This window comes from Oryctolagus cuniculus, chromosome 16 (genome assembly GCF_051225735.1).
Source record: "Oryctolagus cuniculus isolate XC-2025 breed Fujian yellow rabbit chromosome 16, ASM5122573v1, whole genome shotgun sequence".
Classification (NCBI taxonomy): Eukaryota; Metazoa; Chordata; class Mammalia; order Lagomorpha; family Leporidae; genus Oryctolagus; species Oryctolagus cuniculus.
In genome coordinates, this window is record NC_142882.1 from 3667725 (window position 1) to 3686834 (window position 19110).

The 19110-nt window shown below is 39.1% G+C and overlaps 1 protein-coding gene across 1 annotated transcript; it reads left to right on the forward strand.

Moving 5' to 3' along the window:
- The first annotated feature begins 655 nt into the window (after nucleotides 1-655).
- On the forward strand, nucleotides 656-19110 carry LOC127489626 (vomeronasal type-2 receptor 116-like). The gene is made up of 7 exons (XM_089316301.1): nucleotides 656-1042; nucleotides 8560-8675; nucleotides 11603-11888; nucleotides 12255-13061; nucleotides 13752-13979; nucleotides 14328-14451; nucleotides 18176-19110. The coding sequence occupies exons 1-7, from the start codon at nucleotides 656-658 to the stop codon at nucleotides 19108-19110; spliced, it is 2883 nt and encodes a 960-aa protein (XP_089172427.1).

Genomic DNA, 19110 nt, shown 5'->3' on the forward strand with positions numbered 1-19110 from the left:
TTAAAATGACACAGATTAAGATATACTTTTAAAGCAACATGAAGAGGTTCAGAGAGTAGGTCTTAGGGCTCTGTTATTAGAAAAAGAGAATGTACTCATCAGTATGTAAGGTACTTAGGGAGAGTAAGTAATAACTGACTAATATGAGGTAGATGGACATGAATTTTTATTTATTTTTTATTATTAATTTTTAATAATTTTTTTTTATTTGAGAACAGAGTAACAGACAGTAGAGGGAGAGACAGATAGAAAGGTTTCCGTCTGTTGGTTTACTCCCCAAATGGCCGCAATTATCAGAGCAGTGCTTATTCAAAGCCAGGGGCTAGGCATTTCTTCCCATCTCCACAGGGGTTCAGGGGCTCAAGGACTGGGGCCATACTCTCCTGCTTTCCCAGGCCATAGCAGAGAGCTAGGTTGGAAGAGCAGTCAGGGCTAGAATTGGCACCCACAAGGGATTAACCTACTGAGCCACTAGCCTGCCCCTGAGAAGCATAAATAATGCCTAAAAATTTCATAGATGTCATTTTTATATGTTGTCATCAACAACAAATAATGAGTATTTGTCTAAACTAGCTCAGTCGGGTATTTTAGAAGGTCCTTGTGAATCAGAAATAACTGAACGGGGGATGATGTTACTGTAAGTTTCTCACCAGATATGGATCAGTGTGTGAAGTGTCTGGATCATCAGTATGCCAGCACAGAGCATGACCGCTGCCTGCAAAAAGCTGTGGCCTTCTTGGCTTATGAAGACCCATTAGGAATGACCCTGGTCTGCACAGCTCTATGTTTTTCTGTCCTCACCACTGGGGTTCTTGGGGTCTTTGTGAAGCACCGAGACACTCCCATAGTCAAGGCTAACAATCATTGTCTCAGCTATATCCTGCTCATTGCCCTCATCTTCTGCTACCTCTGTTCCTTACTCTTCATTGGTCATCCCAATACAGCCACCTGTGTCCTCCAGCAGACCACATTTGGAGTGGTGTTCACCGTGGCTGTTTCCACAGTTCTGGCCAAAACTACCACTGTGGTTCTGGCCTTCAAGGTCACTGCCCCAGGGAGAAGGATGAGACAGTGGCTGATATCAGGGTTACCTAACTCCATTATTCCCATCTGCTCCCTGATCCAACTGGCTCTCTGTGCCATCTGGCTTGGGACTTCTCCTCCCTTTGTTGACACAGATACGATACTCTGATCATGACCACATCATCCTGGTGTGCAACAAGGGCTCTGTCACTGCCTTCTACTGTGTCCTGGGCTACCTGGTCTCCTTGGCCGTGGCAAGCTTCACTGTGGCTTTCCAAGCCAGGAATCTGCCTGACAAGTTCAATGAAGCCAAGTTCCTTTCATTCAGCATGCTGGTGTTCTGCAGTGTCTGGGTGACCTTCCTGCCTGTCTACCACAGCACCAAGGGGAAGGTCATGGTGGCCGTGGAGGTCTTCTCCATCTTGGCCTCCAGTGCAGGGCTCCTGGGCTGCATCTTTGTCCCCAAGTGCTACATTATTCTCCTAAGACCTGAGAAGGATGCTTTGAAAGGATTAATGGATAGGATAATTTCCAAGGAAATGGATGTTCTGAAGAGTAGCTCTTAAGGCTCTCGCAGTTTTCCATGGTTAGAAACAAAAATTCAAAAAACTGGTTTTGCATTCTGATGTTATAAAATAACTTGCAGAATGCAAAGGCCTTATGAACAATTTATACTTGTCTTAAAATATTTTCGCTCCGAAGGACCAATTCACAGAAAAGAAAGGGAGAATGGGACAAACCTGCCATCTGCTGATAGATTCTGAAGATGTCTAAGTGGCCCAGCGTTGGTTCTGAAGAGAAGCCTTTGAGGCTCTCTCGGTTTCAAGGATTTGAAACTAGTATTTACAAAACTGATTTTGCATTCTGATGCTATAAAATAACTTGAACATTTTAATCACCTTATGAACAACTTACATTTCTCTTAGAAACTTTTTAATTCTCATACATCGAATAACAAAACAGAGCTATAGTGGGAAAAACCATCTGGTGATATACTCTGAAGATATCCACAGTGGTACAGTGCTGGTTCAGGCCAAAGAAAAGAGCTCAGTTAGGTTTCCATGTAGGTGTCAGGGACTGCAAGAGGCCATCTTCCACCGCTTTTTCTGGATCATCAGCAGGGAGCTGGATTGCAAGTGGACAACCGGTACATGGCCTGGCACCCACATAGGATGTCGGGGTTACAGGTGAAGGTTATATCCACTACACCCCAACACAGGCCGCAATCATCCTCTCTTCTTCAAAATAATACTGTGTACAAATTTCTTAGCCTGGGTTTTAAGTTCACAAATGAAACCCATCTCAGATAAAGGCTCTCCTTGAATCTTTTCATTTCTGCATTTTCATTGTCAACTGGTCAATTTCGTAATATTCATATTTTAATAAAATGAGTTACATGTTTATTTGCTGTTTTCATTCATTCAGAGTCTATATTAACTTCAGATTTATAATATACTTGGAATATTTTCATGTAATCATTAGACATGTTAAATTATTTTAATATGTATATGCATTATTCAGGAAATTCTTAGTTATGTTATCATTTCATATAGATTTGAAATGATGTGATAATCACACACCAAGTTTTCATTATGTGTAGAACTGATTCTACAAACTTCTTTTCCATCTGCTCATTTCTGCTTATTATCAATTTGGCTTTAGATTTACTTTTGCCAATACCAGACATAAGAAAGTGATTTTTATATCTTCTTCAGCAGAAAATAATTAAACAAAGAGTAACAATTTTAAAGTGAAGTAATGGCATTTGGACCATTCACTTTCTTGTGCAACTGTTATCTCTGTCATATTTTAAAAATATTTCCTTTGCTACAAATCAGGTTCCTTATCCATTAATGGTCACTCTCAGTTCCTTCTCTTGTAAGTCACACAACCACCAGTCTGTTTCTGTTTCCATGGATTTAATGTCCTGAGTGTTTTGTATAAATTAAATATTAGACTCTGTGGATTTAGGTGGCCTTTGATTTTGCATGGTGTTTTCAAGGAACATTCACATCATTTTGGGTATCTACATTTTTCATGACAAACTGATAATTCCTTGTAGTAATTCATTGAGTTTTGTGTCTCTGTACACTGACTTGTGTGTTATTTTTCACTTTGGCTGTTTGGAGACACACATTGATGTACAAGAGATTTTTGCCTATTTTCTAATTTTGGAGTGTACCATTAGGTGTGGGATGTTTTGGTCATCAATGAATTTTATGTTGAATTTGCTAAGGAGGTGACAACTGTCTTCCATACCATATGTGTTGTAACTTTCTAGCATGGTTTCAAGATTCCAAATTCCCTATGGCATCTCTGACACCTGACAACTTTGAAAGTTTTTATAGCCAGTTAGTGTTTGTGAAGTAGAGGTTCCTTCTGGTGTGGAACGGCTTGTCCATACTTAGTACTGATTAGCATCATTTGTAATGTCCTTTGGTCATTTATTTATCTGTGCAGAAATATCCATTATATTATATTCCCATTGTTCATGAATTATATTTTGTTGTTACTTCTGCTTTCTAAAAATATATTTTCTTGTTTGTAAGTTACTCAATTTGTTTATATTTCAAATTTTACTTGATGTATACAAGTTTCATGAATATCATATATACAGTTTTAGATCACAGAGATACTTCCCACCTATCCATTTGTCCTGTCCACAAAAATCTGAAGCTTCTTTTTTTAAAAAAGATTTATATATTTTACTTGAAAGAGTTAAACAGAGAGAGGAGAGGCAGAGAGAGAGAGAGGTCTTCCATCTGATGATTCACTCCCCAATTGGCCGCAATGGCCAGAGCTGTGCTGATCCAAAGCCAGGAGCTCCTTCCAGGTCTCCCATGATTTGGGCCATCCTCCACTGCCTTCCCAGGCCACACAGAGAGCCAGACAGGAATTGGAACAAACGAGTCTCAAACTGGTGCCCATATAGGATGCTGGCACTTCAGACCAGGGTGTTATCCCACTGCTCCACAGCGCCAGCCCCAATCTTATTCTTCTTCCTCCTCCCTCTCCTATCGCCACTCTTAATTTTTGCAAAGAACTGTTTTCTGGTTTACTTTATACTCAGGAGATTAACCTTACCATATGTAATGTGTTCTACAAACGGTATGAAGAAACCAACACTATTCCTCAAAATAAAGACAAAGGCTATAAAAAAAAAAGCATGGAATCTCAAATTGTCAATTTTACTCCAACATTACATTTAGGCACTTGTTATGATGGATAAGAGAATACATATGGTTTATGTCTGTTTTTGATACTGTCTGATTTCTCTTAAGTATCATGGTTTTCAGCTGCATCAATTTTGTTGTGATAGACAGGATTTCTTTTCTTTTTTTTTCCTGCTGATTAATATTCTTAGAGTATATATACCATGGTTTCTTTATCCAGTCAGCTATTGATGGATATCTGCGTTGATTCCATTTCTTAGCTATTTTGAATTGAGCTGCAATGAGCATGGGGGTATAGATGACACTTTTTCGTGTTGATTTCATTTTGTTTGAGGAGATTCCTAGGAATCAGTTGGATGGGTCATATGGCAGATCTATTTTCAGCTCTCATAGGTTTCTATACTGTGTTTCACAATGACTGAATCAGTTTATATTCCCACAACCTGTGGATGAGGGTACATTTTCCTTCAAATCCTCTCCAGCACAGGTTGTTTGTTGATTTCTGTAGGAGAGCCATTTGGACAGGTGAGGTGAAATCAACCTAAATGCCCATCAATGGAAGAATGGATAAAGAAACTATGGATATGAACTCTATAGAATACTACAAAGTGGCAAAAGCAAAAAATGAAATCTGGTTATTTGCAACAAAATGGAGAAATCTGGAAAACATCATGCTGAGTGAAATAAGCCAGTCCCAAAGGGACAAATATCCTATGTTCTCCCTGATCTGTGACAACTAACTGAGCACCTAAAAGGAAACCTGTAGAAGTGAAACTGACACTAGGAGAAGCAATGACTTCATTAGTGCTTTGAGCAACAGTTTACTATTTTATTCTTTTTAGTATTTTCTTTTTCTACTTAATACCATTGGTTGAACTCTTGAATTAACATTGAATTATCCTTAGGTGTTTAAAGTTAGCTGAAAATTGATCCTTGTTAAAATAAGAGTGGGAGGGGCCAAACCTGTGGTGCAGCAGGTTAAAGCCATGGCCTGAAGTGTCAGTATCCCACATGGGTGCCGGTTCGAGTCCCAGCTGCTCTTCTTTGGATCCATCTCTATTCTATGGCCTGGGATAGCAGTAGAAGATGGCCCAAGTTGTTGGGCCCCTGCACCCACGTGGGAGACATGGAAGAAACTCCTGTCTCTTGGCTTCTGATTGGTCCAGCCCCGGCCGTTGCGGCCATCTGGGAAGTGATGCAGTGGGTGGAAAACCTTTCTATCTGTCTCTACCTCTCTCTGTAACTCTGTCTTTCAAATAAATAAAATAAGCCTTTCAAAAAGAATAAGAGTGAGAATAAGAGATGGAGGAGATATACAGTTTGGCACATCCTCCCTCGGACTTATCCCTAAGGGTAAAGCTAAAAATGTGTCATGGGACTCAAAATCACATTAAGTTGGCAGATATAAACACCATCTTACTAGTTAAAGTGATCAGTTTAAGTTCATAATTGATCATAAATATAGGATTAAGTGTCAAAGGATCACATAAATAAGACCAGTGTCTGCTAATAATAATTGATAGAATTAAAAAGGAGAGAACAATCCAACATAGGATGCTGGATACACAGCAGACTCATAGAATTACAGATGCCCTAAACAGCAGTTTGGCCTCAGGATCAGCCCTCAAGGCATTTGGATTTGGCTGAAAAGCTTATGAGAGGCATGGAAGCATGGAAAGCCAAGACACTGTAGCCAAAAAAAAAAAAAAAAAAGCCTACAGGAAAGATCTCTGTCAGTGAGATCCCAGCGTAAATAATGGGCCATCAAAGAGGGAAGTACCTTTTTCTGAAGGGAGGAGGGATCTTCCCCTTTAATTATGGCCTTGTCTAAATAAGATTGGAGTTTGTGAACTGAAGAGGCTTCCAGGGGCTAGTGCCGTGGCTCACTTAGTTAATCCTCCACTGTGGCACTGGCATCAAATATGGGTGCCAGGTTCTAGTCCCGGTTGCTCCTCTTCCAGTCGAGCTCTCTGCTCTGGCCCAGGAGGGCAGTGGAGGATGGCCAAAAGTGCTTGGGTGGCTGCACCCACATGGGAGACCAGGAAGAAGAAGCTGGCTCCTGGCTTCAGATCAGCATAGTTCCGGCCACAGCAGCCATTTGTGGGGTGAACAAACAAAGGAAGACATTTCTCTCTGCCTCTCTCTCTCTCACTGTCTAACTCTATTCATAAAAAAATAGGCTCCAAAGCCTTGGCAGCTCATGACGAAAGCCTCAGGTGATTACTGACATCATAAATAAGAGTGCCAATTGTTAAATCAAAAACAGGAGTTACTGTACACTTGCTTCTATATAGGACCTCTCCTTAATGTGTTGTACTATGAGAATTAACGGTAAAACTAATCTTCAAACAGGACTTTATACTTTGTGTGTCTGTGTGGCTGCAAACTGTTGTAATTTTACTTAGTATAGAGTTGATCTTCTGTATATAAAGATAACAAAATGAATCTGAGTGAAGAATGGGATGGGAGAGGGATTAAGAGATGGATGGTATGCCGCTGGGAGGGTTGTTATGGGAAGAAGAACCGCTGTAATCCAAAAGTGGTACTTTTGAAATTTACATTTGTTAAATAAAAGTTTTCTATAAAAAAAGAATGTAGAAGATATGTGATAAATATGAAAGAAATAGTTAAGCAAAAAATTATGAATAGATCTGGGTGCCAAATTTTTTGAAATTCATGCATAATGCTTCATAACACACATTTTCAATACATTTTCGAAGCCTTCTCATTGCATGGAATCCATCCTTTCCAGTCCCAACCTTTGTTCAGTGAATCTTGTGCATTCAGATTGACTCTACTTTTAGTTTCTACACATTAGAGAGAACAGGAGATGTTTGCTCTCTGATTTAGATTTACTTTTCTTGTTTAACTGAATAGACAACAAGTTTTGTCATTGTACTGGTAATAAATCTAACTCATCAAGACATTATATTTTCAATTTTATGCAAGTCAGTGAATTTTCTGTGTTTTGTGTCTATACTTTATCTCAATTTGCATGAGCCTGTATTCAAAATCTCACTAATGGCATCAGAGCAGTGACTAGGCAATGGAGAATGTGTTTTGCTTAAAATATTAGGGAACTCATTGATATAAGTTTGAGTTTAGGAAACTTCTGAGTGGAATAACAGAGTTCTCTTCCATGCTCTCTTGTTTCCCTCCTCATTAGATTTACTCTATTAGTGATACCTCACACTGATATGCAAGCACAAATGATTAGTCAGTGTTGATCATCATTACTGCTTGCAAGACATGCTATCCATTTTGTTCAGTTGTGTTGTGCAGTCTCTTGGTTGTGCAAAGTGTTAAAGATATGTAGCTGCTCTGATGGTGTCCTACATGAGTCCTTAAAGTCATTTACATTCAAGAAGTACAAGTATCTGTATGCATCATCCTGCCCTTGGTGTTTGTCGTGGTGGGAATAAAGTGATGACTTCCAGCTAGGATTGTCTGCCTTATAGTAAAAAGTGAGAAGTTCTCAAGTAGTCCCTAGTTCTCATGAGAGTATTAACCAAGGTTTTAGTGTGAAAACAGATTACCATGAGATTACCATGGTTAACAGCAATGTGGAAAGGTTTCATATTTTACAACTGAAGATGTGATGATTTGACATACAGAATGAAACTCCTGAATTCAGGGTGATTACTGGTTCCACAGTGCTTGAGAATCAGAAGGCCTATTGGGTATCTTTGTAAACAGGGTCTGCTTTGGGTCTGTGTGGCATCAAGGCAATGTGTGGCTCCCCAGAACATGGGGTCTGGAGGCTGCCCTATTGTTCTTTGGGTCTTTGAAGTGTGTTACACTGGATTTTTCTGGTCTGAAAACTTTCTGAGAAACTCACCTGATGCCTCTCTTCATGCCCTCTGATGCAATCCAAGTACATAATTGCCAAAAGTTCATGGAGAGGTTTATTGACAAAGCCCATGGACCAAATGTAACTAATAGAATTTATGCCCTTGAGTCTTTGTACCCATGGACTTGGAGGAAATACTTGCACCTGGGGTGAAGAGGATGATTCACAAACATGTTTTCCTTCTTGTGTTGTTTATCAGGACAGAAGCCCTGAGCTGCAGAGCCTCAGGGTAGAAAGGGTTCCAGATTCCCACATGGAAGAACGGACAGATGGTAGAAAGAAATCAGATTGAGCAGTATTAAAATGGCTTGATGCGAGGAATCACACACACACACACACACACACACACACACACGCTATTTGTATGCACATGCATGACCCTTCAAGTTCCACTATGGTTGTGTCCTAGGGTTTTCACAGACTTTGAAGATGTTCCCTTTGAATTTTCTGTTGCTCTTTTTGCAATTGTGTCTCCTTGTGACTTGTCATGATGATCAGAACTGCTTTTTCCAGATGGAACGGAGTTATTACAAGGGTGGAGATATTGAGATCGCTGCTTTTTTCCCCATTTACATATACTTTGTGGACAGAATGATTAATATTTTCAAAAACCATGTCACATTCAAAGGGTAAGTTCTCTTTGCCATAATCATTTTCCTTGATTTACATAATAGATGCTTGCTATTGGGTCTGCAGATGGATAGACACATGCATTGTGTGTCCCTGCCCTTTCCATTTCTGTCCCACCTAAAAAGTTCTGATAATTAACTTGGGGCCTGTGGAAGACATTTCTTTCTGCCTGGCACATTGAATTGTTCAGGGAAATGTTATCTCATCATAGGAGAAAGGAGAGTCTGGTTGGGATCTTCTTGTCCTTCGCTGTCCACGTTCATCAGCTCAGGGGCCTATTGTGCCTCAGTAGCAGGTTCTTACAGAACCCATGCACTGAAATGAACAACCCTGAGTTACATGAGCTCTTCCACATGTGCTCACAAACTTTTCTGCTACATATTAGATTTGGGGCCATGAGCTCACTTCATTTCTTCTACAGTCAAAAAGAAGAAAAGATATTCAAGAAAGTAAGATTTTACTAGGTAAAAGTAACCTCAGGCCACAAGTATAATAATTGTATGTTAATGATGAATATACCCATAAGAACTGTAATGGTTGGAATCTACACATTCAGGATGCACCCCTGATTCTTTTTCTGGAAAAATACATTTCAGAAGAGGGATTATTCTGCTCTGCCCATCTTTAAGATACGGTCTACCTGTAGCTAAATATAAATGTTTCATATATATTTATATATGAATATTTCATGCCTCCAGAATATAGTATCTTGTAGGACAGTGAAATTGTTTTCCTCACATCTGTTTATTTTGGTGCTAATTTCTAATTGGTTTCTACTGTAAGCTATAAAAGTTGGTTGATGATACATAGATCTTTGATAGAAGGTAGATATTAGGACATATATCATTGCAGTATCATTAAAGCCAATGGAATTTAGAACTATAGTTGGTGCCACAAAGGTGAAACAACTGATCAAGTATTTTAGGCATTTGTCCTAAGTTCTATCCAGAAAAAATCTAATGGATACCAGCTTGGTATAATGATATTATTCACTTCACATGATTTTTATGAATTTGCCTATTTTGATAGTGCACATGACATCCCAATTATGAAATATTTATTTATTAGTAGTAGTGGTATTTCCCATGGTTATGCATGCAGTACATCATTTATATGTACCCTAAATGATGGAGACCAGAAGAGTGTAAATTTCCCGTAGTAGGAATAGAGTTTATGAATAGAGCCCAGGTTCCTCCAAGATGTATACCTTGCCAACTGGAGATCATAACCAAATCTTAGCAAACCCAGGAGAAAATGCCTGTGTTAATGATACTTGGGAATATAATATAAGATTCAACAACTTTAGAATACCCAATAATTATTTATAAACTGTTCTTAGAGATAAGAAACACAACATAAAACAGATTGAAAAGGCAACTCTCACAAATGCCCAGTGTGTCCAAAAATCTTTTAGACCTTTTCTACCAATGGCAGAGGGAATAAGAAATGAGAGGTTAAGGAATTGATGGAAATGTAAAGAATGAGGAGGGGAACAGAGAAATATGAACTACAAAATGGAATATTATTTGATACTCTTAGCAAGGATTTTTAAAGTTCTTCATTATATACAAAGTATGAGTGAAATATTTGGATAACAAATATTTATAGAAATGAGATTTATATAAAACAATAGATATTGAGCAACTCTTTACATGGTAATGGATACCTATATATAAATATATAGGAAGAATATGTATATAATATTCATGCATGCATACATATTATGTTGCAACATGAACCAAGAAAAGAAAAACTTTCACTTCCTCTGGAGCACACAGTGACCCTTAATATCAGTGTACATGACCTAGTCTATTCATAATGACTCAACACACAGTAAATCTGAAATACATACAAGGGGCTCCTCATTTACACACTTTGTGAAATGTCAGAACCTGGAAAGTAGAAATGTTTCATGTTCTTTGCATGGAAGGATATTTATGTTTGGTTCTGTAGGGAAAATTGGGTGAATAAGGCCAGTTTGGAGTATATACTTATACCACTGATAATGATTTACTTTAATATATACCTAGTGTTCAAAATAAATGCATGACTGTCTTAGTTGTAAAGCATTACAAATCCAACCTGGGAGTGTTTCAGGCTTTTCTAAAGTGTCCCTCCCTTTTCACTGATTTCCTTCTTTCAAGCTCTGAATCTGATTTCATTTTCCTGGCTTGTGATGGTGGTTGATGGGTGAGTTTGTTGGGGAAGAGATTTTTCAGGATATATCCAGACTTAGATCTACCATTCTCAGTGCTTTGACGTCATCCTTCTATGTGATCACATAGCCTTCAGTTGAGTTACTCTCTTTTCCCATTACAACCTGCAGCCTTATGATCATAGGACTCCTATTTCAAGAAGCATATAATGATGTGATAAGATGAAGCATCATTGTAGTTTCCGAATATAGGAGTATTTGTAGAGGCAGTGCTAAAGATGCACCTTTCCTTGTCAAGTTTTCTTTGAAACATGAATGTTCTTTCTAGGTGTGCATAAACTTTTGAAAGGGCATTCCAGAGCATATTATAGTATTTAGATATCAAATATAAAAACTTAGAAGATGTAGTTGTTGCCAGAGATGATTTAAATTGATAGGTTTATATTAAAAATAAGATCATTTTCTTTGGCTGCATGGACAGCCATGTGATAACATGCCAAAGACATTATAATGTAAAAGCAGATCTTATTTTCAGAATCATTTTGGCTGGGAGACCGAGATCAAGGGAGTAGCAGCTATGGTTCTGGTGAAGACATGTGTCCTGCAAATGCAACACTCTTAACATGCTGTCCTCAGCCAATGTGCAGATAATCATTAGAACATATGAATCTTTGGCCAAGACCAATCCATCTGTTACAGTTATTACAGTAGAATTGATGATAATCTGGATTTGAGGCTTCTCCCTTAAATATCCTTGTGCATTTCATACAGGTTTCAGTCCAAAAACTACCAGTATGTTCTGGCCTTGGTTTTTGCTATTGAGGAGATCAACAAGAACCCCCAGCTTTTACCCAACGTGACCTTGGGATTTGATCTCTATAATGTCATGCACAGTGACATGATGGTGATGCAGAATCCCTTCATCTGGCTTGCAGGACTGGAAGAGGATGTTCCTAATTACATGTGTAGGAAACAGAGCAAGTCTGTAGCTGTAATATCAGGAACAAGCATTGCTGTCCAAGTAGGGACACTGCTGGAACTCTACAAAATTCCACAGGTGAGTGTGTAAGTGAAAGAGAGGGATAAAACACATCACCTGAGGTGCGTGACTTAGACCCAAAAATTTAAGTGACAGAACCAAATACACTTGCCACAGCATGTGATCAAAAGCGAAGGTGTATAGAGATTAGGTGGATTAGCCACATATTATCAGAAGCAGAGTGTTGGCAAGTGAAAAGGAGAAATGTTTTCCTTAATCTGTGAATATAATGTCTTAGGAACTAGGATGTTTTCATGCAGGGGGATGAGAAAAATGAGATATTGTAAAATCTTCTGATGCTTCCATCATCTGCTTAATTTCTTCAGGAATAAGATAGTACACTATGGCAATATCCTTACACAGATTTCTTGCATTTTCTCTTAGCTGACTCTTGGGTCTTTTGAACCACTTCTGAGTGACAGTGGTCAGTTTCCTTCCCTCTATCAGATGGCCCCCAGAGACACTTCTCTGGCCCGTGGCATAGTCTCCTTGATGCTTCATTTCAGCTGGACCTGGGTGGGTTTGGCCACCTCAGACCTCCCAAAAGGTATTCAGTTTGTGTCCAATTTGAAAGTAGAGATGCAGAAGAATGGCATCTGTGTGGACTTTGTGGAACTGATCCCAGTCACTGAGGAGTCTTATATTTCACTCCAGAATAGGTTTCATATCCAGATCCTAAAATCATCAGCAAATGTGGTGATTCTTTTCTGTGACACTGATTCACTCATAGGCATCAGCTTTCCAACATGGGAACGTGTAATGACATGGAAAGTCTGGGTCACCACCTCACAATGGGATTTTGCCAGCGATGAGCATCATATCCTGCTGCACTCATTCCATGGGACTCTCATTTTTTCACACCACCATAGTGAGATCTCTGGTTTCAAAAACTTTCTTCAGACAGTTAGCCCTTCCAAATACCCAGAAGACTTTTACCTCTCTACATTCTGGTCACTATATTTTGATTGCTCAGTTACTGGGGCATCCTGCAAAACCTTGAGAAACTGTCCACTGAATACCTCCTTGGAATTGTTGCCTTTTCATTATTTTGATATGAGCATGAGTGATGGGAGTTACAACATATATAATGCTGTGTATGCTGTGGCCCACAGCGTACATGAGATGCTTCTACAATTGTTAGAAATGCAGCCAGGGAACAAGGGGGAAAAGGTGGCATTTTCTCCCTGGCAGGTAATTTGGTTTCCGTTGCATGACATGTACTCCTGAAGTGATCCCTTTAACAGCTTCTGCCAGTGTTCAAACCAAGTAGCTTGGGATCCTTTCTCCAATCACGAGATATATATGAGCCTCTGTTTGTAATTTGTCATAAGACACAGGGTTCCATTGACAAGTGGGAAGGTAACTTGGATAAGCTTCAGTGCTGTGTCTTAAAAACTACTCTCCCATCCTGTCAATTTAATTATGACTTGTGAATACCTAGACTGTGTCATTCCATTTTCAGTCTCAACGGTAAAAAAAAAATACTGCTTTTTAGTGTCAAATGTTGTTGAGTATGTTCAGCCACAATGTACATAAGATATCTCATTAAATTGCATATTTTTTATCCTGGTAACTGTACTACAGATGGTTGTCCTAGGTACACTGAGAAAATAAGTGAGTGTTAGTAGCATGGACTCCACAGTTGGAAATGATCAGAATCTCACAGTTAGATATTTTGATTGCCCTAGTTTTTAGATGAAAATGAGTGAAATCATACTTACTTTGATGTAGTTCTCATCATGTTTTTAGTTTTAATTCACTGGGTGGCTATAAAAAGTTCCCTTTGTTTATTTGTGATTACAGACAAAAGCCTTTCTTTAAACTGGGTTTGATGTGTTATTGCTTGGGCAGTCTTCATGTGAATATAATGTATTTTTTCAGTTGCACCCATTTCTCAAGAACCTCCAATTTACCAATCCTGCGGGTGACCTAGTGAATTTGAATCACTTGAGGAATTTGGAAGCTGAATATGACATTCTCAACTTTTGGAATTTTCCTTATGGTGTTGGACGTAAGGTTAAAGTAGGACAGTTTTCCCCTTATGCCTCACAGAGCCAGAAGTTGTCTCTCTCTGAGAATTTGATAGAATGGGCCACAGGAATTACAGAGGTAAGTTGCACCTGATCATAAGGTTCACAATGCACATTGTTACCCACAATTCATATGGGGATTTGTGCCACTTGGCTTATTAAAAACACACTTAGAGACATTAAACTACACCCCTTCCAATCTAAATACTTTCTTATGTTTTTAGTGTCTGAGGTTGGACACTACACGCACTTGTTCCTCCACATGTTTTGAATCTATTTATTTAGAAAATAAACTTGCATGCCATCATTGTGTCAGAAATAGGTATTTACAGTTTAAGTGAACAGGTTGTGCAGGACTTGAAAACACTCTACATGGAACATAAGCAATAGTCCCAACTCTGACCCACACTCATCTGATTTTTCTCAGACTCCACACTCAGTATGCAGTGAGAGTTGTAGCCCTGGATTCAGGAAAACCCCTCTGGAGGGAAAGCCTACCTGTTGTTTTGATTGCACACCTTGTCCTGAGAATGAGATTTCCAATCGGACAGGTAAGTCAATGCCAGCCTCATGGAGAAGTTAACACCTGTTTCTTAAAATATTCCTCTTCTCCATGGAAAGAAAAGGATGTGGAGTATGACTGCTGAGAAGATTCTTTTCACCTCCTGGTAGAAGTTAAACCTTATATTCAGTAATAACCCTTAAAATGATAAAAGTTTGCACACTATACTTTACTGCATGTAGTATTTGCAAAATCATTTAGGTAAATTCACGTCTGTGTTCCTTGTACATGAATAGATAAAATGCTTTCACCTAATTCAAGTATAGCATGCTTGGAGTGAGAAAGCACTACTCTCATCAAACTGTGTGTAATTTGAAAAACTGTATTAGAAATTATACAGTATATCATGTTGAGGATAATACTCATCAGATATCATAAATGAGCTAACCTTAGCCTTTGAGAAAAATCATTGCATATCAAAATATAAATCTTCAGGAACATTCCTATGCTTACACTCATACACACTCATGAGTAAAATTTATTTTGAAAGAATACAGGCTGACTTCCATGGTAAAAAGTATGCATATCAAGGTAGGTCAATGACAGCAAATTCAACACAAGCCCTTGAAGATAGGATGTGGACATTATAAGGAAACTGAAGTAAATAAAAATTGGAAGAGCTTACAGTTGGTGATCATAAAACAAGTAAAATTTATGAACCTCATCCAGTTGGAACAGTACTAAAAACAAGATTACAATGTCTGTGTGTGTTACAGAAAGAGATCTGAAGAGATCTCTGCACAGATATAAAAGATACTAATACTAGAACATGTGAATCATTTAATGGTGATAGATTGAAGAATATAGAAGAAATTCAGAAATTTCCAGATAGAAACATTATAAAAACTTTGAAAAATATTTGAAAAATCCAAGTAACCTCATAGTTATTAAAATAATTCCCAATACTTTTATTGTGATAAACACCTTTATCAAACATTCACATAGGAAAGGAACTCTTTTCTCAACTCCTGTACAGAATAGGAAAAATTCTGTTTCTTCTACAGGAACATCTTAACTTCTTTGATCAAATACTGCCAGAGATCTCAGCAAAATGAAATTGTAAGACACTGTTGTTGAAATAAATTCACACATAGAAATTTTAAACAATGTAAACCCAACAGTATTTTTAAATAGGTTACATCATGCCCAATGTCTTGCATAAAGTGTATTTCAGTTTATAATCCTTGAAAAATAGTAATAAGAATTAGCATTTCTGAAGAAAAACATTTAATAAATTTAAGTGATCTAAGAATTATAAAAAAAGAACCAAACAACACAAAATGCCAAAAAGAAGGATCAGTTTTCAATCCTAAAGAGTATTTTAGAATGCTAAAAAACATGGAAGTTATGGCTGAAGATTGGATACAAAGTTGAATAAAGAATGCAACTTCTGCAGGAAATTACCCATTGGTCTGTTTGTGTATATAATAAAAATGAAAGCCATGCAACTTATTATAGAGGAAGATTTCAAATGGCATCATTTTCAACTGATATTGGGATGATGTAATACAATCAAAAATCAGTAATTGAGTTAAGTAGTGCTGGAATACTAGATTGAATACAAAAAGAGATATTTTTGCTTATCAATTCTGGAAAACAAAGCTCTGAAAGATGAGCACATGTAATGTCTCAAAAGTATGAACTATCCAAAAATAAGACCACCTAAACTTTGGAAGACATCTGCAGGTTGTGACAACTGACATTGATGGAGAAATGTATGGAAAAAGAAGGGGATACTGGCAGAGATGGAGATAAAATTCATGTTCAAGAATCAAAAGGCAGCAAAGTGGAAATATGCCAGTAGTGTTCAAGGTGATCTACAGACAGACTTTGATTACAGGCAGCATCCCAGTGTGTTCCTTGATGGAAATCTGCTCAAGGGTGGCATCTTATCCAGAAGGTATCAAGTGCACAACTCTTCTGTGTTTCTCTAGAGCTTGATCATCTGTTTTCTAATGGTGATCTCTCAATCAGTGCTTGCCCATAGAATGACTATCCAGATCCTACCTTAGAGAGATGTGGTTTAGTGAGATCGTTGTGTGCTTTCTGTTCACCCAAAATTCACAAAGTCAATCTCCCAGTGCATGACACTAAGAGTGGGAACCTGGGGCCAGTGCTGCATCATAGTAGTTGAAGCCTCTGACTGGGATGCCAGCATCCCAGTAGGGCAGCGGTTCCAGTCTCAGCTGCTTCACTTCCAATGCAGCTCTCTGCTGATGCTTAGGAAAGCAATAGAAGACAGCCCAAGTTTCTGAGTCCACACCATGTAGGAGACCCAGAAGAAGCTCCCATTTATTGCCTTAAGACAGCCTAGTTCCATTTATTGCCATCATTTGGGGTGTGAATCACTGGTGGAAGATGTCTTTCTTTCTCTTTTTCACTCTTTTCCTTTCTCCCTCTCTTTTTCTCCCTGCCCTCCTGTCCTTCTCTCTCTCCCTCTCCCTCTCTCTCCCTCATACTTCTCTGCCTCCTTCTGAAACTCTGCATTTCCATTAAATTATAAATAAATAAAAACACTCATTAGAAATAAAGACTGGGGCCCTTTGGTCATTGATTAGGCAATGAGAGTACAGAGGGAATAACACCAATAAAACAAGGGCTCACTGCAGGCATGGAAAGCCAAGATTCTGGCCAAAAAATAGCCTACATGGAGGATCTCTGTGAGACCCCAGTGGAAAGAAATGATCGTCAAAGAAGGATATACTCTTCTCAGAAGGGAGGAGAGAACATCCACTTTGCTTATGGCAGTGTCCAAATGCTGATGGAGTCTATGGTTACAGAGGACTTCCATAGCCTTGGCAGCCCATGGCAAGAGCCTTGGGTGATCACTGATATCATACATTTGAGTGTTAATTGTTAAAGGAACAACGAAGTCACTGTGCATTTATTCCCCATTTAGGGACTCCATCCATAATGAGTTGAACTGTGAAAATCGACTGCACTTTTTTCTCAAACTGTACTCTATATGTAGTGTGTCTGTGTGGATGCAAACTCTTGAAATCTATATGTTATATGGAGTTGGTCCTCTGTATATAAAATCAAATAAAAATGTAACATAATGAAGAAGGAGATGGGAGAGGGTGAGGGAGGTGGGGTGAGAGTTGGGATGGGAGGGTGGGTTTAGGGGAAAGAAACAATATTTCTAAAGTTCTATCTATGAAAAATGCATTTGTTGAATAAAAACTTTAAAATAAAAAAATTATGAAAAATGCAATCACTATATAAAAACTTAAGAAAACAAGGACTGCTGCTTGCTCTTGTTGAAAGTGAGGATGCAGCAAGCATGTGCTATATATAAAGGTCAGAGTAGTCTTTATAATACATGGAAACCTCTGGAATCTTGCTCACCACTTCCCAGTGTGGAGAAACCATGAAGAATGAATTTGTGGTGTTAAAATGATACAGGCAAAAAAGGCAGGATTTAAAGCACCAGGAGTAGTTTCAGAGAGTAGCCTGTAGGGCTTTGTTAGGAGAAAAAGAATATGTACTCATCAGTATGTAAGGTAGTTAGAGAGATGAAGTAATAACTTTGGCTAACATGAGGAAGATGGGCATGAATAATGGCCAATAATTTCCTCGATGTTATTTTATATGCTATTTCAACATCAAGTACGGGCTATTTGCCTAAACTAGCTATGTCCGTTATTCCAGAAGGTCCTTGTGAATCAGAAATAACTGAACTCAGGATGATGTTATTGTACGTTTCTTGCCAGATATGGACCAGTGCATGAAGTGTCTGGATCATCAGTATGCCAGCACAGAGCGAAACCAGTGCTTCCACAAAAAAGTGACGTTTCTGTCTTTTGAAGATCCCCTGGGGATGACCTTGGTCTGCACAGCTCTGTGCTTCTCTGTCCTCACTGCTGTGGTTCTTGGGGTCTTTGTGAAGCACCGAGACACTCCCATAGTCAAGGCCAACAATCGTTGTCTCAGCTACATCCTGCTCATTGCCCTCATCTTCTGCTTCCTCTGCTCCTTACTGTTCATTGGTCATCCCAACACAACCACCTGTGTCCTCCAGCAGACCACGTTTGGAGTGGTGTTCACCGTGGCTGTTTCCACAGTCCTAGCCAAAACTATCACTGTGGTTCTGGCCTTCAAAGTCACTGCCCCAGGGAGAAGGATGAGACACTGGCTGATATCAGGGGTACCTAACTCCATTATTCCCATCTGCTCCCTGATCCAACTGGCTCTCTGTGCCATCTGGCTTGGGACTTCTCCTCCCTTTATTGACACAGATGCACACTCAGAGCATGGCCACATCATCCTGGTGTGCAACAAGGGCTCCGTCACTGCCTTCTACTGTGTCCTGGGCTACCTGGGCTCCTTGGCCCTGCTGAGCTTCACTGTGTCTTTCCTAGCCAGGAATCTGCCTGACACCTTCAATGAAGCCAAGTTCCTGACGTTCAGCATGCTGGTGTTCTGCAGTGTCTGGGTGACCTTCCTGCCTGTCTACCACAGCACCAAGGGGAAGGTCATGGTGGCTGTGGAGGTCTTCTCCATCTTGGCCTCTGGTGCAGGGCTCCTGGGCTGCATCTTTGTCCCCAAGTGCTACATTATACTTTTCAGACCTGAGAAGAATGCTTTGAAAGGATTAAGGGATAGAATAATTTCTAAGGAAACAGATGTTCTCAGGTGTAGTTCTTAG